At 33.4% G+C, this 17656-nt stretch overlaps 1 protein-coding gene across 8 annotated transcripts in view; it reads right to left on the reverse strand.

Moving 5' to 3' along the window:
* Positions 1–17656, reverse strand: part of CEP295 (centrosomal protein 295) — a gene marked incomplete at its 5' end in the record, with an annotated part of 63021 nt that overhangs the window by 39223 nt on the left and 6142 nt on the right. For 7 of the 8 annotated variants that reach the window (XM_081266732.1, XM_081266727.1, XM_081266729.1 and 4 more), the window contains 3 exons: positions 9743–9838; positions 16071–16164; positions 16884–17008. In XM_081266732.1, coding sequence (XP_081122858.1) covers positions 9743–9838; positions 16071–16164; positions 16884–17008 — 315 coding nt within the window. Of the gene's footprint in view, positions 1–9742; positions 9839–16070; positions 16165–16883; positions 17009–17656 lie in introns of those variants that run through there. The other variant, XM_081266730.1, reaches the window with a different exon arrangement.

Below are 17656 nucleotides of genomic sequence, written 5' to 3' on the forward strand. Positions count from 1 at the left end.
TCTCTGTCAATGAATGAATGGATTCAGAAAATGTGGCATACAGAATGGAATTTTATTCACCAATAAATGGAATTATGTAATCTACAGGAAAACGGTGGAACTTGAGAGCTTTATATCAAGCGAGCAAATAAGCCAAACTCAGAAGGTCATGGGTCATGTTTTCTCTCATATGTAGAAGTTAGAGAAAAAAGGAAAAAAAAAATGGGTGGGAGGGACTCTCAAGAAAATAGAGACCAGCAGAGTTGAAGGGGACCAGGGGGAGAGAGGAGAGGGAAAGGGGAGATCCTGGGAAATGAAATTAAGCAAATTATGTTATGTACATGTTTAAATATGTCACAATGAATCCCAGTATTACATATAATTATAATGCAACAATATTTTTTTTTTAATTAAGGAGATTGTGGGTCTAGGTTAGTGGTAGAATTCTTGCCTACCATGCACAAGGCCCTAGGTTCAAACCCCAGCACCGAAAAAAATAAAATTTATGATCCCCAAACAATTTTTGTTCTTAGTCACCAAATTTCAAAACGAGGCTTTACAAGAATACTTTAGGAAGACAGACCCCTATAGAAAATTTAAGCAAAAATCTGAATGAAATTATTGTTAGATTTCATTTTTAGTGGATGCAGGTGAAAAATGTGAAATTTGCTAAACTATGAAAACCACTCAAAAAGATATTTCCGAAAAATTTTTCATGAGTTATAATCTGTAGTGCAAAAAAAAATAGTAAAGCAGTTTAATAAATACATTTTTCATCTTGTCCATCAGTTATTTGGATAGAAGTCTTTTTAAGTATGATAGCATGGCAAACTATCATACTTAAATCTGATAAATTAAATATGATATTGTACTTAAACACAGAAAACAGCTGTTTCTGCTTCATTTCTCCACAGACATTTCTGTGTCACAGAAAACAAAATAATGGATGAGGATGGAAAAGTACTTTTAGACTCATATTTTGAAAAAGTATACACAATTTTCATTGACAAAGACAGAAATATAAAGGCCAACATATTATATTTTGTTAATTGGTGTGTATTGAAAATTAATAAGTAAACATAACAGAGAATTACTGACTTGAAGTAGGAGCACGGCAGGCTAATGTCATTATTCTTTTTCAGCAAAAGACAAATTTAATGATACAAAGGTTTGGAACTGCTGTTTCAGAATATCAAAAAAATTCCACAATATCAACTCATATAAGTTAAAAAGGCATACTGAACAAACAAAAGCAGTTTATTTATAAAAAAAAAAAAAACTCAAGAAAAATACTCAAACATCTATGACAATAATACACAAATTTTTTATTATACTTGCTGTTAAGATCAGAACATTCTATTCCAGATCAGATGCTAAATTATTATACATGTGAGGTACAGATGAAAATTCAGAGATGATTTTATCTTGAAAGCAAAGCTCATTGCTTGTTGTTATTTTTTAAATCCAAGATTTAAGAACAGATTTTTACCTAAGTGAGGGAGTAAAGCAGCAATAAAATATCAGAATAAAAACTGTAAAATCATCAATCTATTCTGAAAATATTCAGAGAGCATCTTCTTTAATCAGTACAAAATGCTCTGGCTGGGGTACTACTGTTATGAAACTCTTTTAACTTCTGGTCCAATCTTTAAAAAGTCCAGAAATTGAAGAGGAAAGAGGTCTAGCTAATATCAAAAAGGCAAGCTTAATGACTTAATCTAACATTATCACCTATGTTGATGAAGACAGGAGAAAAATCTTTCTTCATCAATCTCAGATAAAAGGAAACATCTATTTAAAACTGCAAAAATGCAGTATAGAAACAAAGAGGGCAAGTTAGCAACAGACTAGTTATTACTCCTGTATTACAATGACATTGAAAACATTTATATTTCGTATAATTTTTAAATAAATCTCATATTTAGTCTCAATTCTCAGGGGTTCATTCTATGGTGATGATATTCATGCTAGGTATTAATTGAGTATGGTTAACACTTACTATTAAGCAGTCAACCAAAATGTACATTTGTTGCATTTTCAACTCCACACAAATACTCTACTGATAGCTTATTTTCCTAGTGACCAAAAGTATTCAGCAGAAATATTAAAATCCACTGTTACAAAGAATTAATAATTATAATAATAACAATATATCATTTATCACTCTTAAGATTGGCAACTATTTTTAAACCATAGTATTCTATGCAGGCAATGGTATGGTAAGACAACCATTTTCATATTACTGATATTTTTTAAAAAGACGATTTACTATCAAAAGTTCTTCATGATTATGTAACAAGAACATGGCAAGTGAGCTTCAGAGGACATACAGGGTCTGACCATTTCCCTTTTGGAAACTGTATAACCACAAAATAATGTGGAGAGGCAAGATGGTGGAGATGAGCTAAGCAGCAGTTCCAGATTTCCTCACAGCACAAATGGGAGGCACAGAAGGAAAAGCAAAATTAAGAGAATTTTACCATAGGTATAAACCTGAACTTGAGGAACAGCAGTGATCAACTTCAATAACTTTTATTCTTATAAGGTTGAATATATTGAGGTCTTGGCCAGAAGCAACTATAGCAAGTAGGCTCAGAGGCATTGTTTAAAGCTGGGCTGATATTGGGATCAGCAGAAACCACACAGTGAATTAAAATACCATTTTCTGGATATTCACCCAATACAGGGATCTTAAGAAGTTCAAAAAGTAGTCCTTCACTTAAAAAAAGGAGTTATAACCATACTGATAATGTGTAGACATACAAACAATATGAAAATAAAAGGGAACAAAACACCTCAAACAACCCAAATGCCTCAACAACAGACTTTATTGATACCACAATGGAAGAAATGTCAGAAGGAATTTAGAAAAGTTCATAGTTAAACTGTACTATGAGGTAAAAGATGATTTGGGAGTGAAATCAAGAAAAATACAAGAAGTGAAAGATCACTTCACTAAGGAAATAGAGATTCTGAAAAACAACCAATCAGAAATCCTTAAGATGAAGGAATCAATAAACCAAATTAAAAATTCAAGGAAAAGCATCACAAATAGACTAGACCACTCTGAAGATAGATTTTCAGACCTTGAAAACAAAGTATATAATCTAGAAAATAAAGCTGACCACAGAGAAAAGATGTTAAGAGACCATGAACAGAATAATAAAAAATTTGGGATAATATTAAAAGGTCAAATTTAAGATTCGTCAGGATAGATGAGGGCTTTGAAACACAAATTGAAAGAACACAATAATAACAGGAAATTTCCCAAACCTTAAGAATGTAATGAAAATTCAAATGAAGGAGGCACAGGACTCCAAATATACAAAATTACATCAGATCTGCTCCAAGGCACATTATGATGAAAATGTCTAACATACAAAATAAGGATAGAATTTTTAAATTCCTAGATAAAAAAGACTGGCACATTTAGAGGGAAACCAATCCAGATTTCAACTAATTTCTCAACCTAGACCCTAAAAGCTAGATGGTCTTGGAATAATATACCAAGCTCTGAAAGAATATGGACGCCAACCAAGAATACTACACCCAGCAAAAGTAAGCTTTAGAATTGAAGATGAAATAAAAACCTTCCATGATAAACAAAAGCTAAAAGAATTTACAACTAAAAAGCCTACACTACAAAACATACTCAATAAACTAGTCCATGAAGAAGCTATCAAAAATAAATGTGAAAAGCAGAACAGGGAAGAAATACACTAGGAGAACAGTCAATTAAAGGAGAATCAAATTCAATTTAAGCACTACAAATAAACCAAAATGACAGGAAATAAAAACCATAACTCAATAATAACACTGAATGTAAACGGTCTGAACTCTTCAATTAAGACATAGGTTGGCAGTTTGGATTTAAAAAAAAAAAAAAAGAAAGAAAGAAAAAGAAAAACCAATAATAAGCTGTCTCCAAAGGGACTCACCTCAAAGGCAAAGACATCCACATACTGAAAGTGAAAGATGGAGAAAAAAATATACCATTCACATTGATCTTGTAAAAAAGCAGGGTCACTATTCTCATATCAGATAAAGTAGACTTCAAGCCAAAATTAATCAGAAGAAACAAAGAAGGTCATTTCATTCTGCTTAAGGGAATCACACAAGAAGGTCATTTCATTCTGCTTAAGGGAATCACACAAGACATAATGAATATAAATACTTATGCCCCTAACAACAAATCCTTCTAAATGTTAAAAATCAAATAGACCACAACACAATAATACTGGCTGACTTCAACATACCTATGTCATCACTGGATTGATCATCCAAACTAAATAAAGATGCTACAAAACTAAAATTTTTACAATGAATTTTAACAGACATATATAGAATATTTTATCCATCAATGACTGAATACACCTTCTTCTCAGCAGCTCATGGATTCTTCTCTTAAACAGACCATATTGAGGCCACAAAGCAACTCTCAGCAAATACAAAAAAATAGAGATGATATCCTGCATTCTATCAGATCATTATGGAACGAAATTAGAAATCAATAATAAGATAAAAAGTAGAAATCACACTAACATGTGGATACTAATATAGTACACTTTTGAATGATGAATAGATAGTAGAAGAAATCAGGAGAAAAAATAAAATAAATGAGAATAATGATACAACACATCAAAATGTCTAGGACACTATAAGCAGTTCTAAGAGGAAAGTTCATAGCACTAAGTTCATACATTAAAATAGAAAGATATGAAACAAACAATCTAACATTACATCTCAAAGCTCTAGAGAAAGAACAAATGAACACCAAAATTAGTAGATGAGAAATAATTAAAATCAGAGCTAGGGGCTAGGCTCAAGTGGTAGAGCGTTCACCTAGCACATGTGAGACAGTAGGTTTGATCCTCAGCACCACACAGAAACAAAATAAAGATAAAAAAAAAAAAAAATCAGAGCTAAAAATCAATGAAATTGAGATTGAAAAAAACAAAACTCAAAATATCAATAAAACAAAAGATGGTTTTTGGAAAGAGTAAGCAAAACAGATAAACCCTTAGCTAAGCTAACCAAAAGAAAGACTGCAAAACTCAGTTATAAAATCCATGATGAAATGGAAATATCACCATAGACACTACTGAAATCCACAGGATTATTAGAAACTATTTTGAAAAAATTTATACTCCAACAAGCTACAAAATCTTGAAGACACTGACAAATTCCTAGAGCATCTGACCCACCCAAATCAAACCTAAAGAATGCAGACAATTCAAACAGATCAATTTCAAGTAATGAAACTGAAGAAGCATCAAAAGACTACCAACAAAGGAAAACCCAGGACTAGATGGATTCTCAGCTGAATTCTACTAGACCTTTAAAGAAGAACTAATAGCAATCCTCCTCAAATTATTCCATGAAATAGAAAAGGAGGGAATTCTTCCAAACTCATTCTATAAAGCCAATATCACCCTGATGCCAAAATAGACAAAGCCACACCAAAGAAAGAAAGCTTTACATCAATACTCTTGATGAACACAGATGCAAAAATTCTTAATACTGGCAAATTGCATACAAAACCACATAAAAAGATAGAGCACCATGATCAAGTGGGGTTCACCCAAGGGGTGCAAGATTGGCTCAACATACAAAAATCAATAACTGTATTCCACCACATAAATAAACACAAAAAATCACATTATTGTCAACAGATACAGAAAATGCATTTGACAAAATACAGCATCCATTCATGTATAAAACACTAGAAAAACTAGAGACAAAAGAAACAAAAGTTGTAAAGGATATATAAGACAAACTCAGGGACAACATTATTCTAAATGGAGAAAAACTGAAAGCATTCCTTCTAAAATCAGGAACAAGACAGAGATGCTCACTTTCACCACCTCTATTCAACACAGTCCTTGAAACTCTAGCCTCAGCAATTAGGCAAGAAAAGAAAATTAAAGGGATATGAAGAGGAAAAGAAGAGCTTAAACAATCTCCAAGGACATAATCCTATTATTCAGAAGATCCAAAACGCTCTAAAAGAAAACTTCTAGAACTCATAAGTGAATTCAGCAAAGTAGCAGGATACAAAATCAACACATAAATCAACCACTTTCCTATACTCTAATGGTGAATCTACTGAGAAAGAAATTAGAAAAACCATCCTAATCACAATAACCTCAAAAAAGAAAAACAACTTGGGAATCAATCTAACAAAAGAGGTAAAGGACCTCTACAATAAAAACTATAGAATTCTAAGAAAGAAAATGAAGAAGACTACAGAAGATGGATAGAACTCCCATGTTCTTGGATAGGTAGAATTAGTATTATCAAAATGGCCATAGTATGGTAATAGTTTGGATATAAGATATCTCCCAAAAGTTCCTGTGTGAGACATGCAAGAAGGTTTAGAGGAGAAATGATTGGGTTATGACAGCCTTAACCCCAGCACTAATTCAATCCCATGATGGGATTAACCAAGTGATAATTTAAGATGGATAAGGTATGCCTAGAGGAGATGGTCACTGAGGGTGAGACTTTGGGGTATATATTTTTTATGTGCCAAGTGGTCTCCCTCTGCTTTCTGATCACCATGTGAGACACTTCCCTCCATCTCACACTCTTTCGTCATGATGCCTTACTTCAAGTCCCAAGGAATGAACCCAGCTGTTTATGGACTGAGACCTCTGAAAGCTTAAGCCCTAAAATTCACTTTTCCTCCTGTAAAATTGTTCTTCAGGTCCTTTAGTCACAGAGACAAACCCACATAAATACAGTTATCTCATACTTGATAAAGGTGCCATAAACATTCATAGGAGAAGAAAAAGCCTTTTTAGCAAATGGTGCTGGGAAAACTGGAAATACATAATGAAATTTACCCTGCATAAAACTCAACTCAAGGTAGATCAAAGTCCTAGGATTAGACCAGACATACTGCACCTGCTAAAAGAAAACATAGGACCAACACTCCAATATATCAGCTCAGGAACTGACCTCCTTAACAAGACTCAAGAAGTAGAATAAAAACTCAATAAATGAGATGGCATCAAATTAAAAATCTTCTTCATAGCAAAGGAAACAAGAGCACGAAGAAACAGCCTACAGAATGAGAGGAAATCTTTGCTACTTTCTTCTCAAAGAGGTTTTAATATCCAGGATATACAAAGAAACAAACTTCTCAAAAGAAGAAATACCAGGCCGGGTGCAATGGCACACACCTATAATCCCAGCAGTTCAGGTGGCTGAGGCAGGAGGATCACAAGTTCAAAGCCAGCCTCAGCAATTCAGCATGACCGTCTCTAAACAAAATATAAAAAAATGCTGGGGATGTGACTCAGTGGTTAAGTGCCCCTGGTACCAAAAAAAAAAAAAAAAAAAAAAAAAAAAAAAAGAAGAAAAAGAAGAAGAAGAAGAAGAAGAAATACAGTCAACAAATCTATGAAAAAAATGTTCAATATCCCTAGCTATTAGAGAAACTCAAATTAAAACAATACTGAGATTTCATTTCACTCTAGCCAGAATGACAATTATCAAGAATACAAATAATAAACACAGGCAAGGATGTGGGGAAAAGGGCACACTCATACATTATTGGTGGGACCGCAAATTGTTGCAACCACTATGGAAAACAGTATGGATATACCTCAAAAAACTAGGAATGGAACTACCATTTGACCTGGTTATACCACTCCTCAGTATATATCTGAAGGAGTTAAAGTCAACATACTACAGGAATGCAGCCACATCAGTGTTTATAGCAGCATAATTCACAATAGCTAAACTATGAAGTCAACCTAGGTGCCCTTAAATAGATGAATAGAAAAAAAAAAAAATAAAGGTGGAGGTGGGGTTGTGGCTCAGGGATAGAGCTCTAGCCTAGCATTCAAGAGGCACTGGGTTCAATCCTCAGCACCACATAAAAATAAAGAAATGTGGTATACATACACGATGGAAATGATGACATTTGCCAGTAAATAGATGGATCTGGAGACTATTATGCTAAGTGAAATAAGTCAACCCCCAAACAACAAAAGTCAAATGGTTTTTGTTTGTTTATTTGTTTTTTTAAAGTTTTATTTCCAACTCAATCAGAATTTATTCAGCAGGAGTTTCATTTTTTAGGATTTTTTTTTTTTTTTTTTTTGTACTGGGGATTGAACCTAGGGCTTTGCGAAAGCTCGACAAGTGCTCTGTCACTGAGCTACATCCACAGCCACAGCTCCAGAGTTGTTTCACTTTTTTTTTTAATATTTATTTTTTAGATGTAGGTGGACACAACACAATGCCTTTATTTTTATGTGGTGCTGAGGATCGAACCTGGGTCTCGCCCATGCTAGGCGAGAGCTCTACCACTGAGCCACAATCCCAGCCCCCAATTTTTTTTTTTTTTCTGATATGTGGAAGCTAATCTACAATAAGACGGGTGAGGGTTTAGGATAAAAGTACAGTGAAGTAGAAAAGGGAAATAAAGAGAAGGGAGGGGGTATGGGAAAAAGAAAGACAGCAGAATGAATCTGACATAACTTTCCTGTGCATATATGAGTATACCACAGGGAATTTCACAAATGTGTCCAAACACAAGAAATTCATTAAAAAAAAATAATAAATATGGGTAAATAGCAGAAAGATCAGTAGAGGGAAGGGAGCAGGGGATGGGGGAGAGAAAAGGAAGGAGAAGTACTGAGGACTGAACTAGAATAAGATACATTCCAGGCTTGTATAATTATGTTGAAATGGATTCTTCTGTCATGTACAGCAAAAAAGAATCAATAAAATAAAATAAAAATAAAAGGCAATTTAATTACCTATATCAACTGTTATACAGTTTGGAAATAATTACTCTTCTAGGGATCTATTTGCAATATAAAATCAGATGTGGATATAAATAGTATAAGATAATTATGTTTACATCATTTATAGAAGCAAGTAAACCAAAATAACATAGGAATGATTTTTAAAATTCTATAATAAACTATTAAATGGCTATTATAAATCATGTTTTTAGCCAGATGTGATGCACTCATGACTAGTGAAGCTGAGGCAGGATTCCAAGTTTGAGACCAGTCTCAACAACTTAGTAAGATCCATTTCAAAATAAACAGTAATAGGACTAGGGATATAGATTAGTGATAAAGTACCCAATCCCCAGAATTGCAAAAACAATATTTTTAAAAGTTGTGTGTAAGCCAGCTACAATGGCACACGCCTCTAATCCCAGCTGTTTGGGAAGCTAAGGCAGGAGAATCGCAAATTCAATGACAGCCTCAGCAATTTAGCGAGGCCCTGAGCAACTTACCAAGACCCTGTTTCAAAATTAAAAATAAAAAGGACCGGGGATATGGCTCAGTGGTAAAGTGACCTTGGTTCAAATCCCATGGGGGGACATATGTATATGTTTATAAAGACAAATTAATGAATTAAATATATTAACCATACTACCCTTTGGTCATGGAATCATTGGTACTTTCCCTAATTAACACTTACGTGCATAGTTCCAAATTTTTTCAGAGAGTATATATTTATTACTTTATATAAAAAAGTTTTAAAAATCCACCATTTTAAAAGATAGCCATTTAAATAGCTATCTACTTTCTTTTACTCATATATGAACACTGCATATCTGACATGAAAATCCAAAACATATTTACATGATTTTGATCATTATTGTCCTAGTATGATTAGTAGAATTATTCAAATTTTTGAAATCTGGCAAAACCAGACACAGAACCAAAATAGAAATGAAGTCAGTGAACACAAATAATACAATGAGAGTATGAATAAACAATAAGTCAATCACCTGTTTTGTGACCATCTCTCTATTCACAAGAGTAGAAATATGATGGTAGGTAGAACTACTGGTTTTCATTGAAGAAATTCTTTTTACTTCAATGTTCTGAAACACAAACATAAAAAAGAGAGCTTAGGTTAAAAGCATTAATTTTCACTTAACGCTGGATCCAATGTAAAAACAAACACAAAAACAACTTGCATTTTAATCAGTGCTATAATTTGTGTTTGAATATGGTTTGTCTTCTCTAAAATTTATATTGCAATTTAATCCCCATTATGATATTAAGAGGTGGGATCACCAGGAAGTGATCTCTAAGGAATGCTCTCCTCTAAGGAATGGATAAACCCTTTCAAATCATCAATGAATTTTTTTCAAAATGAATCTGCTATAAAAGTCAATTTGGTTTCTTGCATACTACCTATCTGGTGCAATATGAGGCCCCAAACATTAACTTGGTATTCTTTTTTTTTTTGCAGGGGGGGGTGGGGGGGAGGTACTGGGGATTGAACTCGGGGATACTCAACCACTAAACCACATCCCCAGCCCTATTTTGTATTTTATTTAGAGACAGGGTCTCACTGAATTGCTTAACGCCTTGCTATTGCTGAGGCTGGCTTTGAACTCACAATCCTCCTGCTTCGGCCTCCTGAGCCATTGAGATTACAGGCATGTAGCACTGCACCTGGCTTTCAATTTGTGATTCTGCCAGCAAAAAGACCATCAACAGATGCAGTCCTTCCACCACGCACCAGAACCACAGTGCCAAATAAACCTTTCTTTATAATACCCAGTCTGTGGTACTATCTTATTAGCAATAGAAAATGAACTAGTACAATCAGTAAACCTCATTTGACATTAGCTAAAACTCACAATGAAATAAATCACTATTTCCAAAGTTAAATTATTATGAATTTTAACAAAAGTACCAAATCCACTAGTACTTCAAAACATTTTCCAGGTGTCTTTAATATAATCAATATCTTTTACTTCAGTTTAGAAGTTCACTTCAACTTCCAAGTAATTTAGAGATATTCCATTTTAAAACATCTGAGTAAAAGTGTTTACAAGACTGGTCAAATCAAATTACAAGAACTTAATTCATAGGAACAAACACACACTATTATATCCTATTCCATATCTAATTACAAAAATTCCACTATAGTTCAATATTTAATGAAGTATATTAACTTTTGGTCCCGAACCATTAGCCAACATTTAATTATACTTATTCCACAACAAAACAACTCTCAAAAAGATAAATACACTATTTCTTTCACTCCTTTTCTCATATTTCTGCCTTTCTCACCAAAGCAGATTCAATCTATAATTTATTATGTACTGATATCTAATTAAACCAACTAAAGTAACCAGGAATTTCCTAAGTACCTACTATACGAGAAAGAGGTAGGCACAGTAAATGATGTTGAAATGTAAAATAAAATAATGGCTCCTGCCTTGAAGGAGTTCAAAGTAACAGTCCTAATCATTAGAAGTTCTAATCATTTTGTATATAATATAACAAAATGAATGTTCACAAAGAAATAACAATTCTGTTGAGTCTCTTCTTTCTACACAATATACTAGCTATGAAACCATAGCAATGTAATATAACTTCTCTGTCCCTTGGTTTTTTCAAGAAAATTAGGTAGCAAAATACAGAATTAAAATACAAAAATCATAACTTTCCTAAACACCAATAATGAATTTGCTAAAAAAGACATCAGGAACAATTCCATTTATAGTCTCACAAAAAAAGAAACAAAATAGAAAACTAGGGACCAATCTTACCAAGATCATGAAAGATTTCTACAATGAAAATTGTAGAGCACTGAATGAAGAAATTAAAGAAAGAAGAAAGACCCCCTTGGTTCATGAAGAGACAGAATTAATATTCTTAAAATGGCTATACTACCAAAAAGCAATCTATAGATTCAATAAATTCTCCATCAATATGCTAATAACTTTCTTCACAGAACTAGAAAAAATAGACTAACATTTGTATATTCTCTCTCATATATGGAAGCTAGAAAGAAAACAGGGGAAAAGCCTGGTGGGGAGGGATCTCATGAAAATAGAAGGGAAACCAGTACAACTGAGGAAGGGAACCACAAGGAAGGAGGAAGGGAGAGAAAAGGGAGGTACTAGGGAACAAAACTAACCAAACTATACTGTTATATTGTGTGCAATGTGAATATATAACAACAAATCCTACTATATATAATGTACCAATTGTGACAATTGTTGTAGGAATCAAATAATGTATGAAAAAATACTTCTAAAACTATAAAGTGGTAGCACTGACATAAAAAATTCAACACAAGCTCAGAAGGGAAAAAGTATAAGATTGAGAATTAGTCAAAGATTTGCTTTTTAACTTGAGATTGGCTAAAAGAGCAATGAAAAAAGGGCACCCACTAAAGGAAGAAGTCCCATGACTACAGATAAAAGGAACTGACTTTCTCCCACATCTGGTACACTTTCTCTGAAAGCCATGCAAAAAAGAAAAGTAATATACTTTTTTGGGGGGTGGGGGGAGGTGGGTACCAGAGATTGAACTCAAGGGCACTCAGCCACTAAGCCACATCCCCAGCCTTATTTTTATTTTATGTAGGGACAGAGTCTCACTGAGTTGCTTAGCACCTCGCTGTTGCTTAGCCTGGCTTTGAACTTGCGATCCTCCTGTCTTGGCCTCCCAAGCCGCTGGGATTATAGGTATGTACCACAGCACCTGGAAGTAATATGCTTTAAAAATATATATGGTATAAGATATCAGAGATATGAGCCCTTATAACATCTCAGGGATCTCAATACAAACTATTCTTTAGCAGTTCTATAAAGATTATGGGATTGTTTACATTTCAGAATTTAGAGTCTATAATAGTTTAACAGAAAAGAGTGAAAACAGAGAAGGTATATTCATGGAAAGCTAAATATCACAATAGAAAGATCATAAGCTTTACAGAATTAGGCAGACCTTAACATAAACTCCGATTCTTTCCCTTAACTATTAAAATTAAATTACTTTGCTCAGATTATTCAGTCCTTGATCTTCAATGTTCCTCACTTGTGAAACAGAGATAATTTCTACCCTGACGAGGTACTATAGTGATTAAATGAGATACAAATAAGAAATCCAAGACAACTAAAATCTGTAAGTACATGAAAAGAGTCCATTCTTTTCACTATAGAAACAGTTTTCTCATAAGATTTTATTTCTCTCTCTCTCTCTCTCTCTCTCTCTCTCTCACACACACACACACACACACACACACACACATTATTTTCTTGGATTAATTAAGGAAAGACCTTCTATAGTTTGAGAAGATTAAACAGTCCCATTTCCCCAGACTTCTCAGCATTCATATTTGTATTTGTTTGAGTGAACAGAGATACAAATGTACCTATATTCTGTGTATATGATACTGCTCCTTCACAGGGTATACCTCCAGGGTCCCCAGATACTCACTGCACAACCTAAACCAAAATCCTTTCCCTCCCTTCAATACACATATTCACAACCAATTCAAAACACACTCAAAGACACTGTTCTTTCCCAATGCCTTTAGAAGCTTCAGTAATGGATCTCTTTCTAAAATAATGTTTTCTAATTAAATTAAAAATATAATCACCCAGATCTTGGTCTACAAGAAAAATTCATCACTAAAAACAATCTGGGCTCTTTGGAGACTCCAGATGTGGAAACAGGGAGGTCACAGTGAGCCTGGGTCATACCTGGGCTAGAGAACAAAGATGTGCTCAAGAAGCAATGAGAAAATAGAGCCAGCTTGAAGTCTGCTGTTGATAAAAATTTCAGATATTGCAAAACATCAGAAGAAAAAGAATAATGACAATAATTGACTAAGACTGAATAAATAAAAATCCACTAGTCTACAATTATAGTCACAAAGGGAAAGGAAAAAAAGATTTTCCAGCACTGTGATAAGCACAATAAAACTTTACTCCGAAATTTGGTAAAGGGAAAGACAAATTTACATCTGTATTCTTAAAAGGAGCTCAAGTTCACACCCACTGACAAGAGAAATATTTCTTTTTTGAAATAGAATAAATGCAGGATGACAATACCAGCCAGGCTCCGAAGGGTTACCTCACAGAATAGGTGGTAACTGAAAAGGGAAAATTATGCCTTTTAGATAGACATCCTTCATAGTCACCACTATAACCTATTGATCAAACTTAGAATCATTAATAGGAAAGCAACCGCCATTCTGTACTGCCTGAAGTGACATCATAAACTACACAACATCACCTATACAGTATTCTTGCAAAATATAATCAAGCTTTTCGCCTACCTCCAGTTTAATGGAAATACAGTGCATAAACCCATGTGGAAATAAGACAAGGGCAGAATATGTGAAACTAGTTTAGTCTCTTCAAAAGTCTAAAACAAATAAGTTAACAAGAGCTGGGGTAGATAATGCTGTAGAATAAGAGAAACAAAAAAAGCAGAAGCAATGTGAGAACCAAGATAGACCCTAATTTTAAAAAGAAAATGTTACAAGACTAGAGAATTTAGGGCCAATCAAAAAATAGTGATTATGGATTGCATATTAAGTGATATTAAGGAATTAATGCTAATTTTCTTAGAGTGATAATGGTATTGTGATTATATAAGAGAATATTCTTATAAGAAGCATGTTCAAATATTTAGGGTAAAATATCACCCCTGTATTTTACATTAAATGTGCAAATAGATACACTTATCTACTTAAAACCTGTATATAAAAGGTATTAATTGTACTCTAAACTTCTATGTATTTGAAAAATTTTCATAATAATTTGGAAAAAAGAACAACCACATATTTACATATAATTCATACCTACCAAAGCACTTACACAGATAATATTGTTTGATTTTTATAAATGTTTGATCTTGGCATTTTATGAACATTAGAAATTATGACAAAAGTAATCAAAAGGCATCATGGCTAAAACACTGCTTGCGTTTTTAGCAGCATACATGGTACTGAGGGAGTGGCTGAAACATGACTCTTCCATCTGAACCCTATTGGATCAAATGTTTACATGGCAGATGGCTCATCATAAAAGCATGAAAATAGGGCTGGAGTTTTGGCTCAGCAGTAGAGCACTTGCCTTGCATGTGTGGGGCCCTGGGTTCAATCCTCAGCACCACATAAAAATAAATAAATGAAATAGAGTTATTGTGTCCAACTACAGGATATATATATATAAAAGATAAATAAATAAGTAAAAGCATGAAAGTAACAAAATTAAAGCCCTAAGAGAATACCTTGTACTATGCTGATGACATGCACATAAAATATACTTGAATATACAACTAAATTTCTCTTTTTTTTCTTCTACTTATATTTTCAGACAAAAATAACTATGTATATCAAAGTAGCCAATTCAATAATCACAATAAGCTAATATAAACAAGGGAAGAAATACTTTAAAAAATTAATTTCTTCTTTGCTCAATAAACTTTTTTAAAAAAATGAGTTCCAATCACAAAAGCACACATTTTACTTCCATAAATCTTTTCCATTATCTCATAATCTGAGGAAATTTGAAATACTTATCTGAACCTTAATTTATCCATGAAATGGTGACTATAGTGAGCCAAATCCAAAATGTGGAAACATCTATATGACAACTTATGCTGTTTCTTTTTCATTAAATAAAGCACATTAAAAATAAAAATGATGCCCTTGGGTTCAATTCCTGAAACCAAAAAACAAATAAATAAATAACTGAAAATCCAAATAAAATAAATAAATAATAAAAAGGTGCTGTGCACAGTGGCTTGTGCCTATATTCCACCTACTCAGGAGGCCAAGACAGAAGGATTCCAAGTCTGAGGGCAACCTGGGCAGCTCAGTGAGACCTTGCCTCAAAATAAAAGTTAAAAAGGATTGGGGATGTAGCTCAGTGATAACAGCACTTGCCTAGCAAGTGCAAGGCTTTGAATTCAATCTTCAATTACCATTCAAAACATACCAGAACTATTAATAATGTTTTGAAAACCAAAACCATTATAATTTTTCAAATAAACAAACAAAAAACTTTGAGACCATTGAGGAAAACTGAACATACACTGAACATTACAAAATATTAGGGAAAATAGCAATATTATGTTGTTTTTTAAAAAATAAAGTCCTTATATATCAGAAATATATACTGAAGTGTTTATGGGTGAAATGGTATCTACAGTTATTTTAAAATACTCCAGCTATACTTATGCATTACTTGTACAATTAAGTTTAAACAAATGAAAATTATTTTGAACTCCATTGAGTTTTAACAGCAAAGTATTATCATATCCTAGTTCCCCCCAAAACTCAAAGTAATTCACCTCAAAAAGAGTTGGAGGAGGTGGTGGTCGACTTGTAATTTTAGCAGATCTCTTTTTTTCCACAAGCAAAGCTTCCTTTCGAGCTTTTATATGCCTTTAAAAAAAAAAAGAGAGAGAGAGAGAGATCAATTAATTAATCATCAGTTAATCTCTAAGGTAATATCTCAGGGTTAAAAATAAAAAAGTCAGAGGAGCTCTACAAGTCCTACAGTCTGAAACCACAGGCTCAGCACGCTGTTTATATACATTGGATGTGTATGAAAACATTTACCAATAAAAGAGGACTATCTAAAAACATAAGCTCCACAGTGTAGACCAACCCAACAAACATCAAATGTTTTTTAGAACAGTTTAGAGTTAAAGCTAGAAATGTTGTATAAAATGACCACTGCTGACCAGTAATAGGTTCCTTCTTACGGCATACAAAAAGTACTAATGACTTTCAGAATCTATAGTCTCTACCTCTTTCAATATGTTTTCTCCCCCTAGTACCAGGGATGAAGCCCAGAACATCACACATTAGACAAGCACTCTACCACTACATCTCTAGCCTTCTTATAACGTTCTTAATTTACACTGATTTTTATTCCTCTTTTACATCAGTCAAATAGATTTTGATTGACGTACATTCTGAACCAGTTATATATTTCTCCAGAAACTTCACAACCACTACAACACTCAAATGTTCAGATTATAAATTAGAAGAGAAAGCTCATTCATTATTAAATTTACCTCAGTAAACCACTCTCCACTGTATCACACTAGTTAGCACCCATTTCTAGCCATGCTAGTTTTTGAAAATTAATACGTTACCAGGTTTTTTGTTTTGTTAATATTTCTTTTTGGTTTTTCTGTACTTTCAGGGCCTCTTGATGCCTTATGTCTGCTTTTCTTTTCCTTTCTGCTGCCCGACGTGCCAGAGCATCTAAATCAGGTTCCTAAAAGTATGCAATACTTAAAATGTCATGTTAAACAAGATTAGTAGAAATGCAACTGTTTGATTTCAGAATAAAAATGACTTTTCAATTTTGGCATACTTCCTTACACACTACAGCAAAATATTCAGTGGTACCACTGACAATATGCTGTATCAGGAAGGACTAAATATAGAAACAACTGAATTTAAAGCTAACATAAGCATTTAACTTATGAGACTATCAAAGTACTAGGACAAGGGTTAAATTAAATAATACAAGAATCCTTTTAAATTAAATGCAAAGCTGTGGTAACAAAAGTAGTTACTAGCCAGAGCAAAAATCATGAGACGCCACACAAATGACTAAGGTTGGGGGAAAACTGCACTAAAGCACAAAGTTAATGATGGCAAACATAGAGCTACAAAAATATGATCTCTGAACTTAATGCTAAAAACACAGACCAAAACTAGGACCAAGAATCAGACTGCCTGCCACGTTATTTAAAGATATTTCTTTTTCTCATTAATCTTTATCAAAGATTTATCTTCTTTGGAACCAGCCTGTTTATTGTAGGGCTGATTCTGAAATGGCAAAGTAATATTTTCTAACCACAAGCGACAGTAAACAGATCAAAATAAATTTAGGAGGCAGCGTTAAATACTGAATAAG

This window comes from Spermophilus citellus (genome assembly GCF_964194105.1).
Source record: "Spermophilus citellus genome assembly, chromosome: 2".
Lineage (NCBI taxonomy): Eukaryota > Metazoa > Chordata > Mammalia > Rodentia > Sciuridae > Spermophilus > Spermophilus citellus.